The 24,810-nt window shown below is 37.2% G+C and overlaps 1 protein-coding gene across 1 annotated transcript in view; it reads left to right on the forward strand.

Annotated features, from left to right (window-relative positions):
• LOC113556650 overlaps positions 1-24,081 on the forward strand; it is a 51,370-nt gene extending 27,289 nt beyond the window's left edge. The window contains exons 4-15 of the mRNA XM_026961734.1: positions 1,517-1,774; positions 1,897-1,957; positions 5,284-5,417; positions 10,720-11,061; positions 13,749-13,871; positions 14,254-14,565; positions 16,098-16,309; positions 16,577-16,982; positions 19,119-19,378; positions 19,884-20,624; positions 21,475-21,811; positions 22,796-24,081. Of these exons, the coding sequence (XP_026817535.1) occupies positions 1,517-1,774; positions 1,897-1,957; positions 5,284-5,417; positions 10,720-11,061; positions 13,749-13,871; positions 14,254-14,565; positions 16,098-16,309; positions 16,577-16,982; positions 19,119-19,378; positions 19,884-20,624; positions 21,475-21,811; positions 22,796-23,907 (4,298 nt within the window). The 3' untranslated portion in view covers positions 23,908-24,081. The remainder of the gene's footprint in view (positions 1-1,516; positions 1,775-1,896; positions 1,958-5,283; positions 5,418-10,719; positions 11,062-13,748; positions 13,872-14,253; positions 14,566-16,097; positions 16,310-16,576; positions 16,983-19,118; positions 19,379-19,883; positions 20,625-21,474; positions 21,812-22,795) is intronic.
• The last annotated feature ends 729 nt before the right edge of the window (positions 24,082-24,810 follow it).

Raw genomic sequence — 24,810 nt, forward strand, 5'->3', positions numbered from 1 at the left:
TTTCACACACATTTATATAATAATAATATAATGTGATGTATATCGTTCGTCCGTCCATCTGTACGTATGTGTGTATGTGTGTGTGTGTGTGTGTGATTGTGACGACGACGCCTATTGTTGTACACCTACCTACGGCGGAGAGATAAACGCGCGTGAACAACGGAACGGAGGAAAAAAAAGGGTAGCCAAGGCGAAACGCCTAAGAAACGGACAGAGGAGAATAGAAGAAGAAATAAAAAATCGTCTCAATCAATTCCACGCGCGTCGTTGTTATACTATTGTTGAGTGCAGGCGCGTGCGTGTGTGTGTGTTGGCCGCTGCAACTATTATATATTATATTATTATTATTATATAGGTACAACATAATAATAATAATAATAATAATAATAATATACAACATACAGCTGAGAGCGGCAGGTACCGAAACGAATCGGCGGCGCGGTACCGGCTTTTCGTCCGGTGGCCGCAGCGGCCGAGTTGAAATCGTCCGCGACACGGAAAAATAATAATAATAAAAAAAAAAAAACAGTCGATTCCGTAACACAGAAATAATAGGATTAACCATAATTGTATAATTATTACTGTTCGTAACAGCTATACAATTTATATCTTTTGCCGGTTTACGAAAACATCGTTATTTAGTCAAATGATTATAGAGTAATTCCGATTAGAAACTAACCGGCAACCACGTTATTAACTTAATTTGACCGATTAAAATAATTAATAAACATAATATAAAATATATATATAATAATATACACATATTATGTAAGCATCACAGACATAATATAACAATAATTCGGACAACCTATTAAATAGGTGTTTACTATAAAATCATAATCATTTAATTACATTCTAATAATCTCACTTAGTATAAAAAATAATCGTTCTTCTATAATATTATATATAACATATTTATGTGTATATATATAGTGTTTTACTAAACGTTGCTAACTATTTTTTTCTCCGTGTGAATAAATTTATGCGAAAGATTTTATCCGGTTGACGGTCTTGACGTAGATACAATTAATTGATCAGACGTCGCGGTATTAATATACGTAATATTATTATGCTTGTTCAAATATTTATAATACTTTCGTTTTAGTAATGGTGGTGTATTACCGAAAGTATTTTCCTATCTATGAAATAAACGATAAAATATGTTTACTTGAGTGTAAGTACCTAACTATATATTAGGTATACCAATACATGACAAGAACTATACTTAAACATTTAAGAAACATAAAAAACTAAACCCTTATATACTCTTTTTATCTTTATACTTTTATCTAGTTTAAAATAAATCAAAGTCTCCAGTCGTGCTCTCGGATATCCAGATATCCTCCAAAAGATTTATTAAATAGTCTGCACAAATTTTATGTAAATTTAGAACGTCGTGAACTATAAAATAATTACTATAGTCGTGAAATAATAAACATACAAAACAAGTTAAACCTATTGAAACACTTTTATTATCAAGTTGTAACTCATAGTTTAATGATATGTATTCCTGCAGGCTTGACGTCCGTTATCGAAGAGGCCACGTATTCCGGTATCCTGTTGCCCGGAAATGAGTGGAAAGCTTTGTCGTACCTGGGCCATACCGCTCGCATGGCGTACCGGGTTCGCGTTAGGTGCGATCGCAACTACTACGGACAAAATTGCACAAAACTCTGTAAGCCCCGCGATGACAGGTTCGGTCATTATACGTGCGGTGACACGGACGGTCGGAAAGAGTGTATACCCGGCTGGCAGGGAGATACGTGCGATATAGGTAAGTGCTTTGATTTACTTATATTTACTTCCTCACCACGTTCATATTATTTATGAACGATTCACTATTTAGTGTTAATTTAATAATAATAATCACATTTTTTTAAAAATATTTATTTACAGCCGTGTGCAAGACCGGATGCCATCCCGCACACGGAAAGTGCGAGTCTCCCGGAGATTGCGAGTAAGTATATTATTATATACGTATTGTAGTTATACAGTAGTCGTTAATCGTTATACATATACACTTAAAATTATATCGAAAAAAACCTACGCGTGGTTATTAAATATAATATATTACTATACATAATATACGGCGATGTTGACGATGACGACGACCTCGATGTTCGGTGTGTTGCCGTCAATGCGTTGCCGTTAATGATAACAGTTATATTATGGTCGATAATGAGGCGTTGGCGATAATACAATATGGAAAGAGGATATAAAGCGGTTCACCGGCAATAGCTGTTCGGCCACCGACTTAAAATACAAAGGTTGCGCAACTAGATATGTGACAGAGTGATCGCCGAAATGAATCCTGTAGCGTATATCCTCTTCCCGTTAGGGTTATCGCTATCATAGTATGTGTACCTATATGTTTATATATTATAAAAGGATATATCAAATCTATATTTATACCGATCGCTATATATCGTAAAACTTCAGTATTTCAAACATTTTGTCGGTAAAATTGGACAGTCATTTTTGTAAGATTCTTCATCGTGAACACTGTAGTATAGCTACCTGAAGAATAAAGCTTATATACAAATCTTGTAATTTATTGCCGCACCACAGGCTCCTCACTGTTGCGTACATGCACGTAAACGATGAGATGACAATAAAGACCACCCTTAGTATAATGGGTAACCATTGACAATCAGTGCCGCACTATATTATAGTACCATCTCGGCTAAAACGTATGGAATGCTTTTCCGTATATGGACGTGTAACGGGTTAGAAAACCATTCATGATTTCGTGAAGTGGAACGTTATTCGTTATATTCGCATAAATCAATATAAGTACTTTTAATGGAATTCCAGAAAAACATTATTTGTTCGCTTCGGCATTGACCTTTGGCGTTAACCCTTATTATTATATAAAATTATCTGTACCTAACACACTATAAATAAAAGCCGCTGTATTGTTGCGGCGCGTAGATCCACATTGGTGTTTGCGTAACAAAACTATACCTGCGTGTATAGGAAGTGGGTGGTTTAAATCCTGCAGTTACCCCATCGACAAGACATAACACATGAGGCTAAAAACAAATTTATCAAATTCGACATTCGTATAGGTATGTCCAAAACGAATTCGGGGCACCTCTCAAGCCCCTTCCTCTTCAGCAAGCCGTATCTGTTGTCCGCCGCCGGACTCATCATCGCGTATTCGAATCATGAAAAACACCGTGTGGGCATATATATAATATAATGTTATATCGTAAACACGACGCCGTACAGTCACCAGCGGTACGGTTTCGTCGTCGTTGGACTCTGGCCAGCGCACAGTCCGGCGACCCGCCACCCTCGCTCGTTCGGGGGGTCCGGGGAGGCGGGGGCGTGGGAAACAACGGCGAGTTTTCGAGAGTTATCGCAGCGGGCTCGGTCGCTCGCCGTCGCCGTCGTCGACGTCCTCGCCGTGGTCGTCGGCGGGGGAGTACGCCGGCCGAATTTTAATAAACACATCGGTGGCGGCGGAATTTCGTCGTGTAGTCTGCAAGCCCCGTATAGTTCTCACACAACGGCGTCCGATGAATACGAAATGCGTGCATATAACGTATGGTATGGATGATGCAGGCGGCGGCGGTCACTGCGCTGCGCGTGAGACTATAATATTATTTTTATTAATTAATTCGATACGATATCATTCTCCGAATATAATATTGTATAATATTCTTATATTATTATTATAATATGCCTACTCGTGACAGCATGGTCGCGTGTTTCTCACAAATCCGCTGATTCGAAATTCGTCAATAAAACACTGCAGCCAAGCCCAGCGCGTCGACTATAATAAAGATAAAACACCAATATTATTATCATAAATGTCATATTTTTTTTATATATGTATAGTATCTTTGAAAATAATAGTCGTCGTTGAAAAATTGTGCGTAAGCCCTCGTTTTTCGCTTAGGTTCTGTAGATAAAGATTATTGGTACTTGGATTTTATTCGCATAATCCTATAAGATTACGTAAATCAAGTCCGGTATGGTACATAATAATAAGTTTATCATCTACCATATTACTTTTATAGCTTATAGAAGTACGATAATAACAATATGATGTCTGTATTATTATGAAAAAGGAAAAAATGTTGGCTGAACGCAATTCTTTTGGTGTAGATGTTTATTTTATTGTGAAATAGCTATTTTTATTTTAAGAACAAATCCATATATATTATCCAAAATCAAAATAAATTGTTAATAAATATAATCTTAAACGCTAAAAAGATATAAAAATCCCTTATATTTTTTGGTTTAGGGGTATTGAAAAAATAATTACCTTGAATACATAATATACATCATTGAAATCTTAAAATAATTGTTTCTCTGCTTCTATATAAATACGTTAAAATTAAGAAATTAATTTAAGTTGGAACAATATAATATGTAGTATTTAACTTAACAACAATAACATGTTTAATAAAAAAAATTAAAGTAAAGTTGAACGGTTTGAATAGCTATTTTTTATAAGATTTTGATATAGTTTGCAATAAATTCAGTTGTAATAGTTTTCATAATCAAATTCAAGCCTAGAGCATTTTATATGATTATGTATGACAATTATAATTGTATGGTCGAATCGTGAGTGACCTTCTCCTTTTTAATCACGTCAACAACTAATAATTAAATGAACTCATTTTTTTCCGTTACGAAACATTTTGTGTACCTTTTTAATTTGATTTTTAAATAAACAAATGTAACAAAAATATTAAATATTGAAAAGTCGAAGAATATGGTTATATCATAGGTATATTAATAATTGGTTTATTTATTTATTTTAATTTACATGGAAATTATTGAGAAGAGAACAATTTTTTTCATGTCATTCTTCTATATTAACTTCATACAACTTATATACATTGTAATCCTATTCATTTTTGTATTATTATAAATTATAACAATTATAAATTGTTGTTTGAAAATATACGTGTTAAATTAGTTATAGGTACTTATACTAGGTATATTTTATATTTCGTACATAAATAAAACTGTAATAGGTTAGTGTGAATAAATGTTAGTTTAAAAAAATTCTCATACTTGAATAATCTTTTGTAATTTATAGAAATTAAAATCGATTGCTCTAATTAGTTAATAGGTAATGTAAAACTCGTGACTAGCACACAACTATCACGATTCATCAATTGGATGTTATATTTTTGTTTATACTTCCAAACACGATGGTACATCCTAGTTGTTGGTTATCGTTATAATATTTACTATTAATTACAAATGTCAAATTTGTAAATTTATGTATTTATACAAATATTTTTGTTTAAAAAAAAAAAATAGGTGCCGGAAAGGTTGGCAGGGTGAGTTGTGCGATCAGTGTATGACATATCCTGGATGCAAGCACGGATATTGTAACGGAACTTCTTGGCAGTGCATATGCGATGTAAACTGGGGAGGCATTTTATGCGATCAAGGTAAGTGTTTCGAAATTAATATTTTATGAAGAGAAAATGCATGTAACATTATACCGTATTCGTATGTATATTTAAGACATATTATGTTTGTTACCATTATCATAAAGCAATTCAATATTATCATTTATATGAAATATTATATTATTCAGTTTAATTTTGAAAACTGTGTCCAATGTTATGTCGCTGTAAGATAGTATTGTTGATAAACATAAATACTATATAGTTCTAAGAATTCTGATATTTTGACATTCAAACGGTGCTGCCGTGCTGGGGGTTGGCCATTATGATTTATATAGGTATTGGGCTATGCGCGACGCCGTGACGCTAACAACCTGTTCGCCATTAATCCTTTATTAGGGTTCGGCTATTATACTTAGTACGAATATTTTATACTTTGGATATTATCATTTTATGAAAGGTAAATTATTGGCGCCAAAGGAAACGCTTGACTGGACCTTATAATATCTTAATCTATATATCTGTCACCGCGCGGGCATAAATATTTTCGCTTCTTATTCAGAAATCAAAATCATGACCAAGAAATCAATACAAACGTTAGTCCCAACTCCCAACGATGATATTATATACCTGTACTTCTATACATACCTATATATATAGTATCTTCTTTGTCGATTGTGAGTCATAGTGCGGTATTTGGATTATTTTTACCCATTCATTTAATTAAAAGAATGTGTACAAGACATTTTATCTCGCATGCTTCGTATTTTTAACATGGAATTATTTTTGCGTTACGTATTGATGATTTTTTTATTATATCGTAAATCTATTAAACTGCATATTTTTTAGTGCATTTTCTATCGAATATATAAAGATATAGGTGTGTACACTTTTGATTTTATTTTTTTTTTATTAATGCTTTTTAACATTCACAGCCCTGATTATTATTGTTTTTATTGAAATCGATTTCAAGGCGGTGACTATTATATTACAGCAGATAGATAGTATATATGTATATTTAGTCCATTCGCCGATTGTGACGATTTTTTTTTTAATGATTAGTGGTGCATATCGAATCACCCACCGCGCGGCGGCAATATCGATGGTTTTCAATCGACAGCTTGGTTCGATAAAAAAAGTGTATACCTATAGTCTAAATGTATATATAAAAGTCAGATGGAATAATAATAATAAAACGGCGGTGATGGTTGTGGCGATGCTGGGAGGGTTTGGGGACGCCTCGAGCTCATAAAAATTATAATCGGTTCCGCGCGACGATTGTTGTCCTCGTCGTCATTTTTCGTTACGCGCGTTTCGTATTATAAACGTTGGATTTTTTTTATGGGCATTTTTAACTATCGAGTAGTATTGGTGGGCTCATGTAATAATCGCGCACCGCTGCTTCAGAAAAAAAACATATATTTAGAAATGTAGTATCTGCAAGCAACATTTAATTTCTTTACTTACCAATAATTATTTTACATACCCTTAAATTAATGTAGCAATATTCAAAAAACTCATAAAATTATCACATTTAATAGTATAATAATATAATCATAAATATTTTTTTTTCGTTTCCCATTATTCGTTTATAATGCACCGTATAAAATTTGTGTTATATATTTAAAAAAATATATATAGCTATAGCACATATTTTATTAACAATATAATACATAATATAACTCGTATATTATAATATAATATTAATGTATTATAGTACTCGCAGTGTACATGACGGTGGTGGTACCGCACGATTGACTTTTCACAATAAAAATAATATACATATGTATCGTACATAATATATTATTCATACACATTTATATATCTATAATGATGTTTGAAAGTTTTTTATTATTTTTTTTAGTAGTCGTTTGGTATGGTAGATGAGGAGGGAGCGAGTTATAGTTATTGCTGTTAATAACCATTGTTATTATTATTATTATTATTATATTGATCACATAATTTGCGATCATCGATCAATCGACATCGTGTCGTCGCGTATTTTATTGCCATCGCTAAATTATTATTCGATTATTGCCGTATACTATGAAATTATATAAATATTATATTTTTTTAAATTATATTATTAATTTTATTATACTATACCTAATATTTAAAATTAATTTATTATTACGTAACTATTAAAGTATTATCATCACACAATCAATCCAAAGCAAAATAATATTTTTATATCTCGACCATTATTAATTTGTAATTTAGAGGCTTAATAAATAATAATTTATAATATTTTTTATAATTAAAAAGTAATTGTTCATTTGAAATGTTAGTTTTTTATGATAGGTAAACATATTTTTAAAACATGATGGTATTTCAAATGCTAATGTATGGTATATTGCAATATAAAACATACATTATAGGCACACGTTTTATCGTCGGAAACACACTTAACTTATTTCGGGGATAAAAGTTTTTCTCTTTTTTTAATTATACTAAACAAAGGATCTATTAGAATAAAAGTATAAGTAATAGTATAAGTGGTCCTAAAATTTGACAACTATATTTTGATTAGTAGAAGAACTTAATTTCTTCATTCATAAATATCGTACTCTATTTACTAAATACAAATCACTGATAACATTTTGAATAATTAATATTTATTGTACAATGTGAACACATTCTATCATTATGATAATATATACGATAAATCGTAAATAAAATTAAGGATAGATATCTAGTTTGATATTACGTTGTTGTGACGTCAGTTGTTACGCTGTTATATATAATTATAATAGTGTATAGTAAATATATTTACTATATATCTATATTATATATTATATATTATTATAATTATTACATATACGAGTATATAAATAAATATAGAAGACAACTCAGACCTTTTTAGTCGCGAATTCTCGATAGAATGAAATATGAATAAGGTCAACGTCAAGATATAGGCGCCAACTATCGTGCAAAGTATAACAATAATAATAATAAAGTGCTTCATGGTCTCGGTATAATTATATACCTATAATATTACTACAGAACTTATAATATATGTATAGTACTTTTCACGTATATGTGTTTCGTGCAAGAAATAGTTTATCGGAGTAAAGTATATTTTTTAAATTATTATTTATTAAATATTATTTTAAAACGATTTAAACAAATTTAGAAACTTTAGAGTGTATATAGGTATTTATTACATTTTTTAGGATATATAATAATTATTTTGCTTCTTTATTCTACTAATTAATTAGTTTTCATTATAATAGTTCTTTTTAATTTACAATGCATATGATATTATGATGAAACACGGTATAACAATAATAATGTATTATATATAATAATAATAAAAAAAAAAAATACTTGGAGGGAAAAAATTATTGCCGTGTGACTATATACGTATTTACCATTGTCGATAGATAAAAAACATTCCGGTATTATATTCCTCCTTATGCAGTCAGAACATCGTGTTTATCGGGTATTTTATCTTTATTTCTTTTTTTTTATCGTGGTTATTTCAGTAATTTAATTTAAAATAATGATATAAAGTATACAAAAAATAGTAAAAATAAACAATTGTATTGTACAAAAAAAAAACATTTGATTTAATTAATTATTTATTTATTTCCTTACACATTTTGAAGAAAAAAGGTTTAGGTTTTATTTATGTTTAGGAGCGTGTTTCACCATTTTTTAGTATCATAGTATATATTATTATTGATGCAACGATGTGTTAAAATATTCGTTATGATAATATTATTGTTCCGTCGCGGCGGTGTCGTTGTTCCGCGCGATAGTATAGTGTTTACCATAATTTGTTATAAATGTATAATTACATTTCCGTTTCCGTCGTACGCTAAAACACCAAAACTGCTTTTTAATTTTAATTATATACTATCTAAATAGTCGATTATCAGTGGAAGACAATGTTTTATAGCATACGCTAATGAAATAATAATATACGTTATCGTACGTAATAATACTATATTAATATTATTATTTGTGCCGTTGTCCCGCGGGCCAACAGCAACACTGTCGCTTTCGACGGCGGCGTCGCGCGGCCGTGTCGATTATCGTGCACGGCCGTCGCGTGTGTACGCGCACACCGCGAATTCCGATAGGACCCGCGAGCGCGCGCGCGCGCGCGTAAAAATCCGTCAGTCGGTCGCGCTCGCCACTGCCGCCGCGCATTAATCAAAACGACAGTGCCGTGTAATATAATAATAACAGTGACTGCCGCGCAACACACATTATAATATTATTATTATTATTATTAATACGCAAGACGCGCGACGGTTAGGTTTTTCGACTTGCTCGCACACGGGTCCACCTATCCCATACACGGCGCGTATAAGCACATAATATTATATATATATATATATATATGTCGGTCCACCTACTTGCATGTGTACGCGTATGTATAATAATATTATAGTTAGGTATGTATAAGCCGTATTTGCTCGCACCGCGCCGCTTCGCGGGTAATAATCACGCGCGCGCGTAATCGTATTCTGGGACGGTCAGATCACGATTCTACGTCGTCGTCGTCGTCGTCGTCGTCGTCGTTGCACAACGGCGGCGGGGAGCAGAGTCGCACGCCGCCACCGCCTCATGGTTTTAGAAAACTCGTTTTCATCGGCGGCAGCGGCTTAGCGATCGGAGAGACCCGGCGAACGGTCGCGCGCGAGCCGCGCATTATCTATAGGTATGGTTATTATTACACCGCTCTGCAACTGAGTATATTAAATTATTACTCGTCGACGAATTGATCACACGGACATAGCGGATAGCGTATGTGTGTGTATATATATACATATTAAAAAAAAGAAACACTAACCCGCCCTGCTTCCGCCCCGCCACCGTCACCACTACCACACGGCCACTACACCACCACCCCACTACCGCGCACCGAAACAACAACAACAACAACTACCTGCACGCACCCGCCGTGATATCGTTGTAATTACAATAATCTGAATCGTCGTTGTCGATATGTGTATAGTCGTAGTCGTCGTCGTCGTCGTACTCTCGTAATATATATATTATATACCGCACCGAAAAATACCGTGTCTAGTGCCGCACAACGTATAATAATATCATCCTACCTACCTACCTACCGATTATACGCGCCGAGCCGTCCCTCTATTACTTATCGCCGTCGTGTCCGGCAACACCCCAACCGCCGCAGTTACATATACCGCTATACCGTGCCACGGCCGCCGAGCTCCGGGTGAACGTCGCGGTGCAGCATGCCGAGCGGCCGAGCCGAAAAACCCGCGCGCGCCTGTTGCACGTACACCGGATAATGTTATACTATACGATTTTATGCGTTGTTGCCTATCACTGCCGTTGCTTGAACGCGTTATATTTTCTGTTTCAGACTTGAACTACTGCGGCACTCACGAACCGTGTCTGAACGGAGGGACGTGCAAGAGCACAGCCCCGGACCGGTACACGTGCACGTGTCCCGAAGGGTTCGGGGGCGCCAACTGCGATGTGGTGCTGAACCCGTGCGCCACCGAGCCGTGTGCCAACGGCGGAAAATGCAGTACCGTGGACGCGGTCGCCGCGTCCGTCGGCGGTGCCGGTGGAGCCGGATCGGGTCCTGTGGCCGGCGGTGCGCCGATATTCGGCTCTGCTGCTCAATCTGCGCCACTGCTAGTGCCCAAGCAGTTCCATTGCGATTGTCGGCCCGGCTGGATGGGCAGCACCTGCAATACAGGTATAACATACAAAACACGCGCGCCTTCGCGATACACATCTTTTATACAATATTTTATTTACTACCATCATATCTATATTTAAACCGATCTACACGATGTATCGTGGAGATTTGATAATTTTACATTAGAATTACATTTTAACGTGTCAGATCATTGTGATACATCACTCTGTATATTTCGTATTGCTATGGTTCGGTAACCTTTTAAAATTCTATTCGGGAATTTTTAAGTTTTTATAATTGGTCGGTGATCTCTGTTTAGTTGCTCGTAGTAAAATACACAAATTATTACATGTTTGATATCTTTGTAGGTTATATTATACTTAGACAACACTTCAAATATTATTCAATTTCGAAGTAACTTCATATAATAAAATAATAAAAAAATTCAAAATGTCTACACGGGCAATGTATTAGCAATAGTATAATATATTAATATGCCATACAAAAGTAATAAATATTTTGAATTTATTTACTAGGTATATTATAATATTTAATAATATCGTATTATGTCAACTTTATGGTTTAACTTTTTAATTTAATTTAATCAAAAAATATTTGCTAGAAAAATGTAAAACATGGTTTTTTTGGAACACAAGTTATTATAAATTGTATTTTGTATTAATGAAATGCATTTAATATGCTAATCTCACTAATAGAAATATAGGATTATTTATATGCAAATACTTAAATAACGACGTAATCAATTGGATCTATAATTTCTAGTAACTTGCAATTAATTTATGCATTTTTACCATAATCTATATTTATTTGATTAGATATAAATGGGTACAATTTTTGAGTTAAGGTTAGAATGAGTTTATTTTTATTTTTATGGTAACTGACCAAGGAAGGATCTATTATAATTATTAAGTGAAAAAAAATGTACTTTAGAAGCTTCCTGTATATATAATTATATTTGTTTGTAATTAATATATAATAGGTATATAGCGTGTTTTAATGTTTACCCATATGAAAATGGTAGCATGAGACACTTATATATTTAAATGTTTGATTCACTGCAGAAGTGTAAATACTAAATATACACGATAGGTACTATACTACACTAGTTCGCCGTATTGATATAGTTGGTTGTTTTCTATGTCACTATTGTCTATTATTGTTTATATTATTATGTACACAGATATACTACACACTGCAGGTTTGTTTTCTCAGTATGTACCTATTATATAGACATTAGATAAAATAAGAGCAATATCTACTATTGATTTAAATTAGTAAATATGTATATTTAACATGAGTAATAAATTTAATATAATATTTATTAGAGTTAATTGACCCTCAATTATCGGATTTAATAATGAGAATATTATCTGAGAAAGATAATCTTTCGTTCATTTTTTTTTTTTTTTTTTTGATATTTTAATTTTAAAACGAGGTATTTCCAATTCTAATAGGATATTAGTTTATTAAAATAAGCAATTAACTTACTTAAAATATGTATATAGGAAAAAACTAAAAACTGATCACAGATAAAATATGTTCTCGTCATATTTAAATTTTATAACAGGTCAATTAACTCTAATATATACCTAATATATTAATCATATAAAATATACAGTATTGTAGTTCTGGTTCTACTGCATGTAACGATGTGATCGAGACGAGATGCGTTAGAACAAAACATCAGTGTGTTTGTATAATGTGTTATCTTAAGTAATCGCTGTGATTATACGACGTGTGCGAATATCTTTAGAAAACGCCTCGGCAGTAGTCGAGAGACTTTAACGACGAGTGCCCGATGAGCTGTCGGATGCTACGTAGTTATGAGTGAGGAGGTAAGGAGGTGCTATCTTCGAGTGGGTACTCGTCTACGATTTTTGTCGTCGTCCGACGTGTATGCGCGTATACTTACGGATAGTGGTCCGGTGGGCGGCGAGGGGTTCTTGCCGCCACTGCACGACGATGACGAATTATTATTTAAATCACGCGTGATATTATTATTCAAAATTCCAATTCTGAAGTTATTACATGCGCGCGCGCGCGCGCACAAAGAGAAAGGACTTGTCGTTGACGATTTGTTGTTTGTTTGTTTGTTGGTTGGTTTGGTTTGTTGCGTGTGTGTCGTCCCGAGACGTCGTTATTGTTATTATGGTAAACACGCGGGGCCAAGAGTACCACCGCTATTTTATCCGCAAAGTCATTACAGCGTCGGCGGCAGCAGCGGTGATATGTACGTCGCGCGCCCACGTTATTAAACCATATATATGCAGTTATGGTGGTGGCATCGGCGACAGGACGATGACGACGATGACATTTCGGTATGTCACATGTGCATCGTGTTATAATTACGACGACTGTACACTATGATGATGACCAGAGAAAAATAATATTATGTATATACACATAAAAAAAAAAAAAACGTTTCGACGTTTTGTTTTATCTCAGTTCTATAGGAGGTAGGTGTAAATAGTTCGGCGGGGAAAGTGGATCCAAAAGGGGTTAAGAGGCGGTCGACGACTCAAGCAGGCACGTGTGCTGTGCCGTAAATTTGAACGATGAAAATATTATATAATAATATTATGGGTATAAAGTCTAAAAAGCTTTGTCGTATCGGGTTCATGGACATGTTATTAATATTAACGCGATATTATAATTTATAATCTGTACTCTTTTATATGAAAATGTGCAGTCAATTAAAGTTTTTATTATGTGTTCCTCCACAGAAATCGACGAGTGTGCCACTCAACCACCCCGGTGTCTGAACGGAGGATCGTGCATTGACCTGGTGGCCGACTGGCGTTGCGCGTGTGCGGACGATCGTTGGCGTGGTCGTCGATGCGAAATAGGTATGTTTATATATCATAATATTATGACATTAACAAGGTGTACAAAGTGGCGTGACAAACTTGGAAGTTTTCAGAGGCTAATATCCCACCCATCCACCTACCCAAAACCCGATAAAGGAATTTACTGTCATATTTGTGTCTAATTGTTGTAGTAAATAGTAAAATATTAGTTATAATAAGTAGTAATCAAGTAGTAAAGTACTAAACCATTACTGTTTGCTCATTATTCACCCACTCACCTTCCATTAATAACCACAAAGGTGATTGATTCTTGATAATCCTTTTCACAGCATCACTGTGTATACAATAGTATTGATAACTATTCCGAGCCTTTGCTTACCGTTTGTTGATCTTAAAAACATCATAAACTTTTGTATCGTAGACGTGGACGAATGTGAGCGACAGCATAGAGAACGGCAAACTGCGGTAATTGAGCAGCAGTGTGGTCCGAATGCCGTGCCATGCAAAACGACTGGTGGCGGAAGTAACGTCGCTGCGACCACAGAATGTGTATGTCGAAGGGGTTGGACGACGGCAGCGGCGATGACGGGTTCTAGGGATGGCCACAATGGTACTTTGGCATGCACTGTGAACGTGGACGATTGCGCCGGACCAGACGTGAAATGTGCCAATGGCGGAACTTGCTTGGACTTGATCGGGGGATACGCGTGTGCGTGTCCGGTCGGCTTTACTGGTTAGTAATATAATATAATAAATAATAAGTTAGTAGGTAACTAGAGTTTGAAATTCCTTAATACTATAGTATTTTGATATTAAATTAATATTTAAGTTTATAGTTTATATTATACATAAAATTCCACCCACCGTGCTGAATGAAAATAATACATTTTATAAATATGCCTATGTTATATAGAAAATAGGTGCTATAAGAATGCTTTATAATAAAGTATTGTGATAAGAATGTCAAAGGGAGGTTTGTTTGTCATAATGGGTTTTAAGGGGCCACGTATAGGCAAATTATTTTGCAATGCAGTTTGGGCGGTTCACTGGTTTGCGTAAAAGCAATCAATTGTTGGTGTGTATGTAGCGTGATTCGCGAGGGCGTGGATCTAACACGTAACCCTGAACAATAAAACAGCCAATACTTGTTCACACGCAAACTTAAGTAGTAGCAGCATACGAATAATAAATAAAACCGCAGTGTGATGAAAATTGTTAAAAACAATTTTGCAATAATAATGTCATAAACCAAGAGATTGTTGCGGGTACAAATTATTGTACCAGTTAAAATTTATTACTCTTAGTTTCTATTATAACTACACAATATGCCGTGTTTTTCGTTTATGTAATATGCGTGACCACTTTGCCGGGTAGAAAGAGTGCCTCATAGATCAATTAGGCATTAACAAGACATAGCTTATATTCTTGTTATTATAGAGCAATATAATTTATTAATTTACAATACAATCCACGAAATCTGTTGAAAAAATTGATTTTAGTTATTATCTGGATAGTTATAAATTTATAATTATGAAAATAATAATTTATTGATATATAATGTATAATTGTATGTTACTGGTTTATTTTCATTACATTTATATTTTTTTAAATGCAATCCATAAACTTTATAATCCACCGTACCTTTCAGCTAGTAAAATAATAATAAATCATTGGCTAAAGCGAGTGAAAAGACGTGAAAAGATTTTTCTACAGCTAATCTGTGGTAAAATTAATCTTTTACATGTTGGTATTCAAAATTAATGTAACCATCATGTAATTTATGGAAATGATTATTAATTTATACGAGTGGACCAAATCGATCTCAAAAAAATATAATATTTTATAGTTTAATTTTAAATTTTTATCACATAGCAATCATATTAATATATATTTTTAATATGCCCCACAAATTCAATGCCAACGAACCGCTTAGAAGGTTAATGATGAACGATATTGTGGATCATCATATTCTAGTTTAATTTTCTATTTCTCTTTAAATGCATTTCTTTATGTTTACCATTAAAATAGCTATTAACACACATAGATACTAAAAATATTGTAAAATTGATACATTTTGTAAAATGGTCTTCATTCGTTAAATAAATCAAATTAAATATGAGGTCGATCGAACAAAAATTAGGTCAATCGTGTAAAAATATTTTATATATTTATAATATGTAAAACAAACTTAAGATTAACCAATAAGTGTATATTGCAGCTTATTGATATCATATAGTTATTAATATTTATTTTGGTCGTTTAAAGGTCGAAACTGTAGAACTCAAATCGATCCGTGTGGTGGAGACAGCGAATCCGGTGTGACCGGCAGTGGGAATCCTTGCAAAAATGGTGGCGAATGCGTGCCATTGCGACGTTGGCGTGGTGGAGGAGCGAGTGGATTGACTGCCAAACAGCAGCAGCAGCAGCAGACTTATTCCTGCATATGCCCGTTGGGATATTCAGGCGAAAACTGTGAGGTAAGAGACTTTAATGAATTTCAAGAAAGGGGGTTAACCAATTAAAAAGTCATACTATCATTTAAGAAACATATTATTATAATTAAAAGTATTTTAACTCTGTATAAATGTTAACGTCGTATCATTAATACAATATATAAGAAACTGTACATTTTCATCTCCATTCCATATGAATTTAAATGACATTTTTTAATGAAAACTTTGTACCTATATTTACTAAGTCTGTTATTTTTCTTTACTTTACGCCTTGGCTTGTCGTGTTGACAGATTGACAGGGACCATTGTACGCCGAACCCGTGTCGGAACGGCGGTCAGTGTCTGAACACGCCGGACGATTATTATTGCCAGTGCAGCGGGGACGGTTGGTCCTGGCATGGTAAGAACTGTACCGTTCCTGCCGATGCCGCCGGAGCCGGGGCCACCAGGTCGACGGCTGCGGCCACGACGACCACGCTGATGACCACAAGAACCACAACCACAACTACCACGACGGCCGTACCGACGACGACTACGACAACCAGTACTAGACCCCCGTTGACGCCACCACTGCAGCGTAGCACCGCAATCACTCCGGTGGCCACTATCCGTCGGCCGGGTGCGGGCGTACCAGGGACGATGACGTGGCGACAGCAGCATAAGCCATACGGTGACGGAGACGACGATAGCACTAAAGGTAAGTGCTCTCGCACTATCTATTAAGGTTTATTACTATTATATATCATTTTTAATCACGCGATAAAGGTTAAAATAATATAGGAAGGGAGTATAGATGTCACCAAAAGTGTTTGTTTAAAATAACAGATAATATTCGAATTTAGTGATAGTGAATTGTAATAATATGTAAAACATGGCGTATTATTAATTTTCAATGATATTTGTGAATATTATCGTGTTATTTAATCCAAAAATTATTATCGAATAAAAATATTTCAGTGTATTTCATATACCTCTAATTTAAATAAATTATTTACCCGTTAAATTTATTGGACACGGGAAACAAGTTATTTAATTTGTAATTTATAACGAATAATACGAATTCGGAGGAGCTTAAAAAATGAGTGATGACACCGCACGGGTTAGGCGGCCGGTATAGGTTACGTAGAGTTTGCGATACAAAGTTTACAAAATTGATAAACAATTCACAACTGTATATCATGGTAATACCGCGCGATAGAGCATTTCGACGTAAATCTACTAAGATTTGTGGTGCCAATAATATAGTTAACGACACACTGTACTGCACGTCAGTATTTAATAACGTTGAGTCGTGATCACGTCTCGTACCTATATGGAGATACCCGTTCGGGTGATGTACCTTTATCTGTCATAAATAATTTATTTCTATACATGTATATACACGCATAAACGAAAGGATTGTTTTGTGCTCTCTATCACCCCACCCGCAACTGTCATGATCTCCGAGACCCCAGCGCGTGTAGTCGATGATTATGTGAAAACACGCGGACGACGTATTTCTAATTTACGTACAGTTTTTTTTCTTCCTGTCATTCATATATTATATTATTATATATACACAGTCTCGCAGCATAATATTATAATATAGTGTATATACGCAGCGTGCGTATATATCGATTTTTTACGTAATTTATTATATATACTTAAAAAAATATAACCTTAAACGAAATCTCGTTATTAAATGTGCGCGCACGCCGCGGTGCAGTGGTGGTGTCCAGCAGGTAAACGCGGTGGTGTCACGCTGAGACCGCGCTCCGCGTACTGTTTCGAGGGCGCGCGCGCGCGCGAGCGCCCGAATCGTCCGGTAAAATAATATTATGCGGCGGCAATAACGCTCGTCCGTCAGCGGCGGCGGTGGCCACGGTGCAGCACGTCATCGGCCGTCGTTCGTCTCTCCGCGTCGGCGGTGCATAATATAATATATACGTAATATTATATTTGTACGTATTTTATGTTTGAATAATGTATAAATCCGAAACCACCGCCGCCGCCTACAAACAACAAATAACGGCGGACGAGTAATGATAATAATAATAACCCGCCGCTCTCCGCCGCATCCACCGCGGCACCTAACCCGCCGAATAGCTGCACCGCACGTCGTTATAATAATAATGACCGCCGTCTCGCGGCCGATCCGTTTGTGAAAACGTGTGCGTCCGCAATCGCGGGCGTGTGCGTGCGCGCGGTGCAGCACGGCGGCGGCGACCGTCGTAAACTACGACGGCGGTGGTTTCTCATCGACGGCGTGCTGCTGCGCGGCCGTCGTTACGGCGTCCGCGGGGGTCTAATGGGAAAACGTCGTCGTCCGTCGTGCGCGCCGGTCTTCTCGTCCCGCGAGAGCTGAAAAACAATCGGCGGCGGCGGCGTGTAAGCTCCGTCAGATCGGCGCCCCGCTGACTGGACGCGGCCGCGACTATCGCGCGCCGTCGTTTTACAAGCGCGGGCGCGCGCGTCGTGTTATTAATACACATATAGTTATGCACGCGCGCACGTATTTATATATATATATATGTATATTTATTGTAATATATGTGCGCCGAGTTTTGAGTTTTTGGTACGAAAAGAACGCACTTCATCGCCTGCTTCCACCTATAAACTGAAATATTATACTGGATCGTCCACTATCACCCCTCCGATCCGCCCACCCACCCACTCACCCGCGGTTTTTAAATAATTTAATATTTCATCGACGTTTTCTGCAGTTATCGCCGTCTAAATACAAATTTATGCCTCGTTGTCACGTCGCGTTCGCGCACATAATATTATTATCATAATTTGTAACGAGTGGATTATTTTTTTTTTATCAACGTCTGTTTGTTTTGTGTCGATACAGCGTCAACAGTAGCTAACGCGGATCAACAGCAGAACGACGACGACGGCGGCAGCGCCACAGCGATGTGCGGAGGCGGCCGCCATCGGCGCAAGCATTGGATTGCCGATGACGGTTGCAACGAGTGCAAGTGCAACACAAAATCGTCAGCGGTTGACAACGTCGATGACAAGTCAGCTGTGATGTCGTGCACCAACATGTGGTGTGGACCCGCGACTTTCGACTGTCTGAGCGGCGTTATGCCTTGCACCGGCACCAACCAGGTAACTTTCACCACGGTTTTCATTATAACACGTCTTATAATAATATGCATTTGCAGTCAATACAATCGAGCATCGACGCACCGTCTGCATTAATAATTATTTAGATATAGGATCTCGAACTTTCCGCTCATGTCCACGCGAATTTCGAAGTATTCGAACAACAGTTTGAAGTTGATAGGTACTCTAATACTCAAATACTACAAACAGTTTAAGAAAAACTAAGTTAGGTATCCTTGAATACCCTTGAATTTTATTTTTACTCTTTGTATTTCCAGTATGACCTTAATGCATTTTTACAATTTTAAAACCATTTTGTTATCTGATTAAAGTTAAAAATATTTGAAAAGTTAGAAATAAAAAATATATTTGATCTCGAATAGTTTTAATTGATATGGTCAAGAGATTTAATAAAAACGGATCTCACAGGAGTATAGTAGCGCGGGGGGGGATTTGTTGGTTACTAGCAAGACATGCGATATTATAATACGTAATGTGTTCCTTACAGGTGTGCGTACCGATCGTAGACGACATGGACGATGAAGAATTACTCGATGACGAACTGGACAAACGAGGAGACGCCGAAGGAACAACCGCTGCGGTGGACAATATTCTCCTGTGGCGTCAGTGTTTGCGCCCGCCGTGTGGTGGCGTGGACGCCGATCGCGACAGGGACGACGTTCGGTTGCGGTACGGTTACGACGACGACGGCAGTCAAGACGACCACAGCGCTTATGTGGCCGTCGGTTCGTGGCCGAGGCGTCGTCGCCGGGGCCAGTGTGCGACCGCGGTGGTGGACGACGGCGACATGGACGACGACGATGACGACGAAGACGGTGCGCCCACGACGGTGTGGCCGTCAGCGGTTCAACATTGTCTGCCCAACGGCGTGGCCGGTGACAAACGTCTACCGCACCAGCAGCACCGCCGTCGGCGCGGTGACGCTTGCGGTCGGCTGCGCGTCACACTGGACCCGGCGCGTCTGCGGCGTGGCACTCGGGTGTCGGCTGTGTGCCACAGTCTCCGTCGACTGTTGGCCAGGGAATGGGTGCGCGGCGGCGACGACGACGGCTTAAGCCAAGAGGACGACATCGAATACAGACGAAATCGAGTGTACGTCATGTGCGAGGCGGCAGAGGATCAGCGAGACAACAACGACGAAGACCGAAGCGGTGGTGCTGGTGCCGGAAATAGCGGCAACTCTCGCCGCCGACGACGACGGCGCCGCGTTACGATTCGAGTGTCGGTGGTACGTATTATTTTAAACGACATACTAGGGCTTTGCATTACTGTTGTCGAAATCCAAAATAGAAAATTCACAGTACCTTTCAAAATGAGTGGAAAAAATAAATATAAAAACGACAGGGTATATATAAAGAACACCGGTTTTCGATTAAATTGTTTTTGTTGTTTTATGTAATACAAAAAAGAATAACCTTATTAGATATGAAACGTTCACGAAATATTTATACTAGTATATTTTTAGAAGACTTTAAAAGTATTTCAACTTTTTTCATGATATTTATATTGCCATTTAAAATTTCGATTTATACTGATAGTTTTTTTTTAACCGAATTTAGTGTATTTTTTTTTTGAAATAACCTCGACAGTTTAATAAAACGATCCTCATAAGTTACGTTTTTACAAATTTGAAAATATACTATATTTTATACTCTTTTAATTCATTTTTAAAATCGAAAAATATAAATCATTGAATTAATAAAAAAATTATGTTTAAACTGTAAAATAATTTTCAATTAAGTAGACTTTTATATAATTATAGGCCGGCATAATATTATACGCAAACAGGTTTAACGTTTTTGGTCTAGACTTAAATGATGTAATATATATCTAATTTTCTAAGTTATAATGATGATAATGTATAGCAATATATTTTCATATACTCATATTATAGTATTATAATAACATTGTGGGCGTCAGTAAACTAAATAGGTACAGGTATAGTTTTATTATCCCCAATAACAACGGTTATGAGCGCCCAAATAGTAGCTTAAATTTCCGTTTCCCGTGTTTGGACATCCGAATATATTCAGCACCCGAAATCAGAATTATTTATTCATTGTGTGTGCTCATTATAGGCGGTCGTGTCGGACAAGCAGCGACGGATCACGGCAACCGGGATAGAGGACGACGACGTCGACGTTGCAACCGTTGTAGGACGGGCCGTCCAAACGCTTTACAAACGACTCAATGGCGGCACTGTTGGTGGATCGACAGCGGCTTCAACGAAAAAGGTCCAATCGGTCGGTCACCGTATTCGTCCTGCGTTGAACAGCGGAGTCGACGAATACGACGACGCTGCGGCGCTGGCGTTCTTGACGGCCGCTGTAGTCGACGTCACACTCGGCGGCGGCACGACGGCTGAATCGCATTCGACGCCCGTTCCGGCAAATTCATCTGGTGCTTCGAACGACGGTAAGTGTTCGAGTTGAACGATATTCAAGATATCGGCCGTGAGACGTGTTTTGTCGTTGCAATTTCGAGTAACCATTTTTGTGTGCATTATTTACAAATATATCGTTTGTACGATATTTAATGCATAAAATGCACTTAGCGACCATCGGGTTGTTACATATCATGAAACGGCAACAATTTAATAATTGACACTGTTAAGTGCATATACATTTGAATCAATGTACAGCGCGTAAAGAAGTTAGGGGACGAAACGGAGTGAAAGAGAATAGTGACAAAGTTGTAAAATATAGTGTGTGTATGATGGGTGAATGAAAAAATATGTTATTATAAAATCAATTGTATTTGCGAGTAATGTTGATAACATAAACCCATGTAGATATATGATTATTGTTGAAAACAGAAATGTAATGAGGGAACTTAAGTACTGCAGAAAAAGTTCTATTAACGGTCATCGTCATCCGCACCAGGACTACCACCATAGGGTTACCAGACATTTTACAACCTTTTTCCTACGTATGTGTTATGATTACAAAAACAGGCTAATCCATAACCACAAATTTCTATGTGTCTTCGAGACTCGCGTTTTTTGATCGACAATATTCCGTCTTTTACGCGGAGAAGCAAGACATGCATTGCATTTGCCTTCTCTCGTGTTCCTATATGGCATAACAGAGACTGACGCGCGGTTAATCCAAGTATTACAGAATTAGTATGATTGAGTACTTTGTGTTTTTTCTCTCGTTTACTCGGTCACCGTGTGTTGATAGTAGGGTCAGGTGGAAAGCGCTGACCGTCAGTTTGTCGGTCTACGATTGCAGTGTTTTCGGTCATTATTACGAGGTTCCTCAGATATTATATGTATACAATTTACGCCCGTCAAAACGTGTCGTCAAATGTCGTCGCAACTGCAGACCGGTGGTTATTTCCACTCGCAGGCGCAGCTCAACAATAACACTAATACCGGAATTTATTGTGCTTTCGCAGATTACCGGCATTACTACTACTACTATTGGACGGTCGGCGTAGCCTGCGGAGCGTTGGCCACCGTGTTGGCGGTCGCGGCGTTCCTGTTGCTACGTTTCCGGAGCAGCGCCAGGAGGAAATCGAACGGCGGACAAGCGCCGTCGGATTCGTCGTCAGCTGTGGTGGACCCTTCGGCGGCCGGTGGCGACAGTCTGATGTTGTCGCTGGTGCGGCGGCAAAACGAGGAAAACCTCAAGCGGTTGGTGACCGGCGGCAACCGGATCGCCGTGACGGCCGCCGGCGGTGACTACGGCGGCGGCGGTGGCTGCGGACGCAACAACTTGTCGGCGGGTTCGTCGCTGAGTTGTTCGCGTGTCAGCATCGTTCACCCGTTATGCAACGTCACCACGGCCGACGACGGATCTTCGCTGGATTTGCACGGCAAACAGCACATGAATGGTGGCGGCGACGCCGACGGAATGAACGTTGACGACGAAAAGAGCGGAGAGAAAACAAACGTAGCATTGCCGCCGGTAGCTGCCGTCAGGTCTGTCGCTGTAGCCGCCCCCCGACAACAGCAACAACAACAGCAGCAGCAGCAGCAGCAGCAACAGCAACAACAACAGCAGCAGCAGCAGCAGCAACAACAACAACAACAACAACAACAACAACAACAACAACAACAACAACAACAGCAACAGCAACAACTACGGCCGTTGGCTGTAGCAGCCCCGCAGCCGTTATTGTTATGTAAAAAGACATTGAATGTTGACAACGAACAACGAAGACAACTGCAACTGCAGATGCAACAACAACGGCAACAACAACCACCGATACACCAGCAACCGCCACAACAGCAACAACAACACCAATTGCCGGTACACCAACAACAACATCTGCAGCAACAGCAAGTGGCGGCGCAACAGTACAACCGACGCAATCGCGGAGACGTTCACAGTCAACACGTACTACCTAACCAACAGCAGTACCACAACCAACAGCAGCAACAACATTATACGGCGTCATTATTGCACTCGACTACGAACAACAATAACGGCAACAACAACAACCACGGCTCGGAGGGTGGTGGTAACGACGGAGCGGCTTCGCCGTCGCTGACCGTTCTAGTGTAAGATTATAGATCGACTCTTGATTAAAAAAACCCGACTTTTGTAAAAGTAAAAAATGTTAAAAAGAAATGTTTTTTTATGTTTACGAATCATCGAAAATTACCTGTAGTCATTACGTATAATATATATTTATTATTATATGATGTGTAATACTCGTATAGGTATACTAATTTTTTTTATTTTTTTATTATTATTATTATTATTATTATTACTATTATAATCATTATTATTATCATCATTATTAGTATGTTTAATTTCATATATATTTTTTTTTTTTTTTTTTTTTAATAACTACCGGCGGTACGCTTGCCATTTACTATATACGTATACGTCGCGTCATGTATGTTAGCCTGCAAGCGTGTGTGTTTGGACCTCTCTCTCTCTCTCTCTCTCTCTCAATCCTACCCAAGACGCGAGCCTAACTATATATTGTACGTGGACTATTAAACCACGTTTATTATATTTTTTACTGATTATTATTATTATTAATTATTATTATTTTTTATTATTATTATTATTATTAATATACATTTTTTTTTTTTAATTTGTATTATTATCTACAGGGATGATAATAACGATTTTTTTCTCCGAACATCAGTTCATATTTGTATATATATATATTGTACGCCTCGCTGTGCACGTGCGTCGCGTGTTTGTATCAATTAAACTGTAAGATTTGCAACAAATATATTCTATTCGTTGGACGACAAGTGCGTTATTACATTATTGTCGTCAAGTATTTACCAGATCCGTGTATTCCTCCGCTGCTCTATTTAATACTATAGTGTGACATAGACACACATCATATAATTAACTCATACCGTATGAAGGTGTGTACAAATATAAGAAAATACAATGATATTGTAGGCCACAAAGAATGTTGTACGTTAAACCAAACAATATTTT

This window comes from Rhopalosiphum maidis, chromosome 3 (assembly GCF_003676215.2).
Source record: "Rhopalosiphum maidis isolate BTI-1 chromosome 3, ASM367621v3, whole genome shotgun sequence".
Classification (NCBI taxonomy): Eukaryota; Metazoa; Arthropoda; class Insecta; order Hemiptera; family Aphididae; genus Rhopalosiphum; species Rhopalosiphum maidis.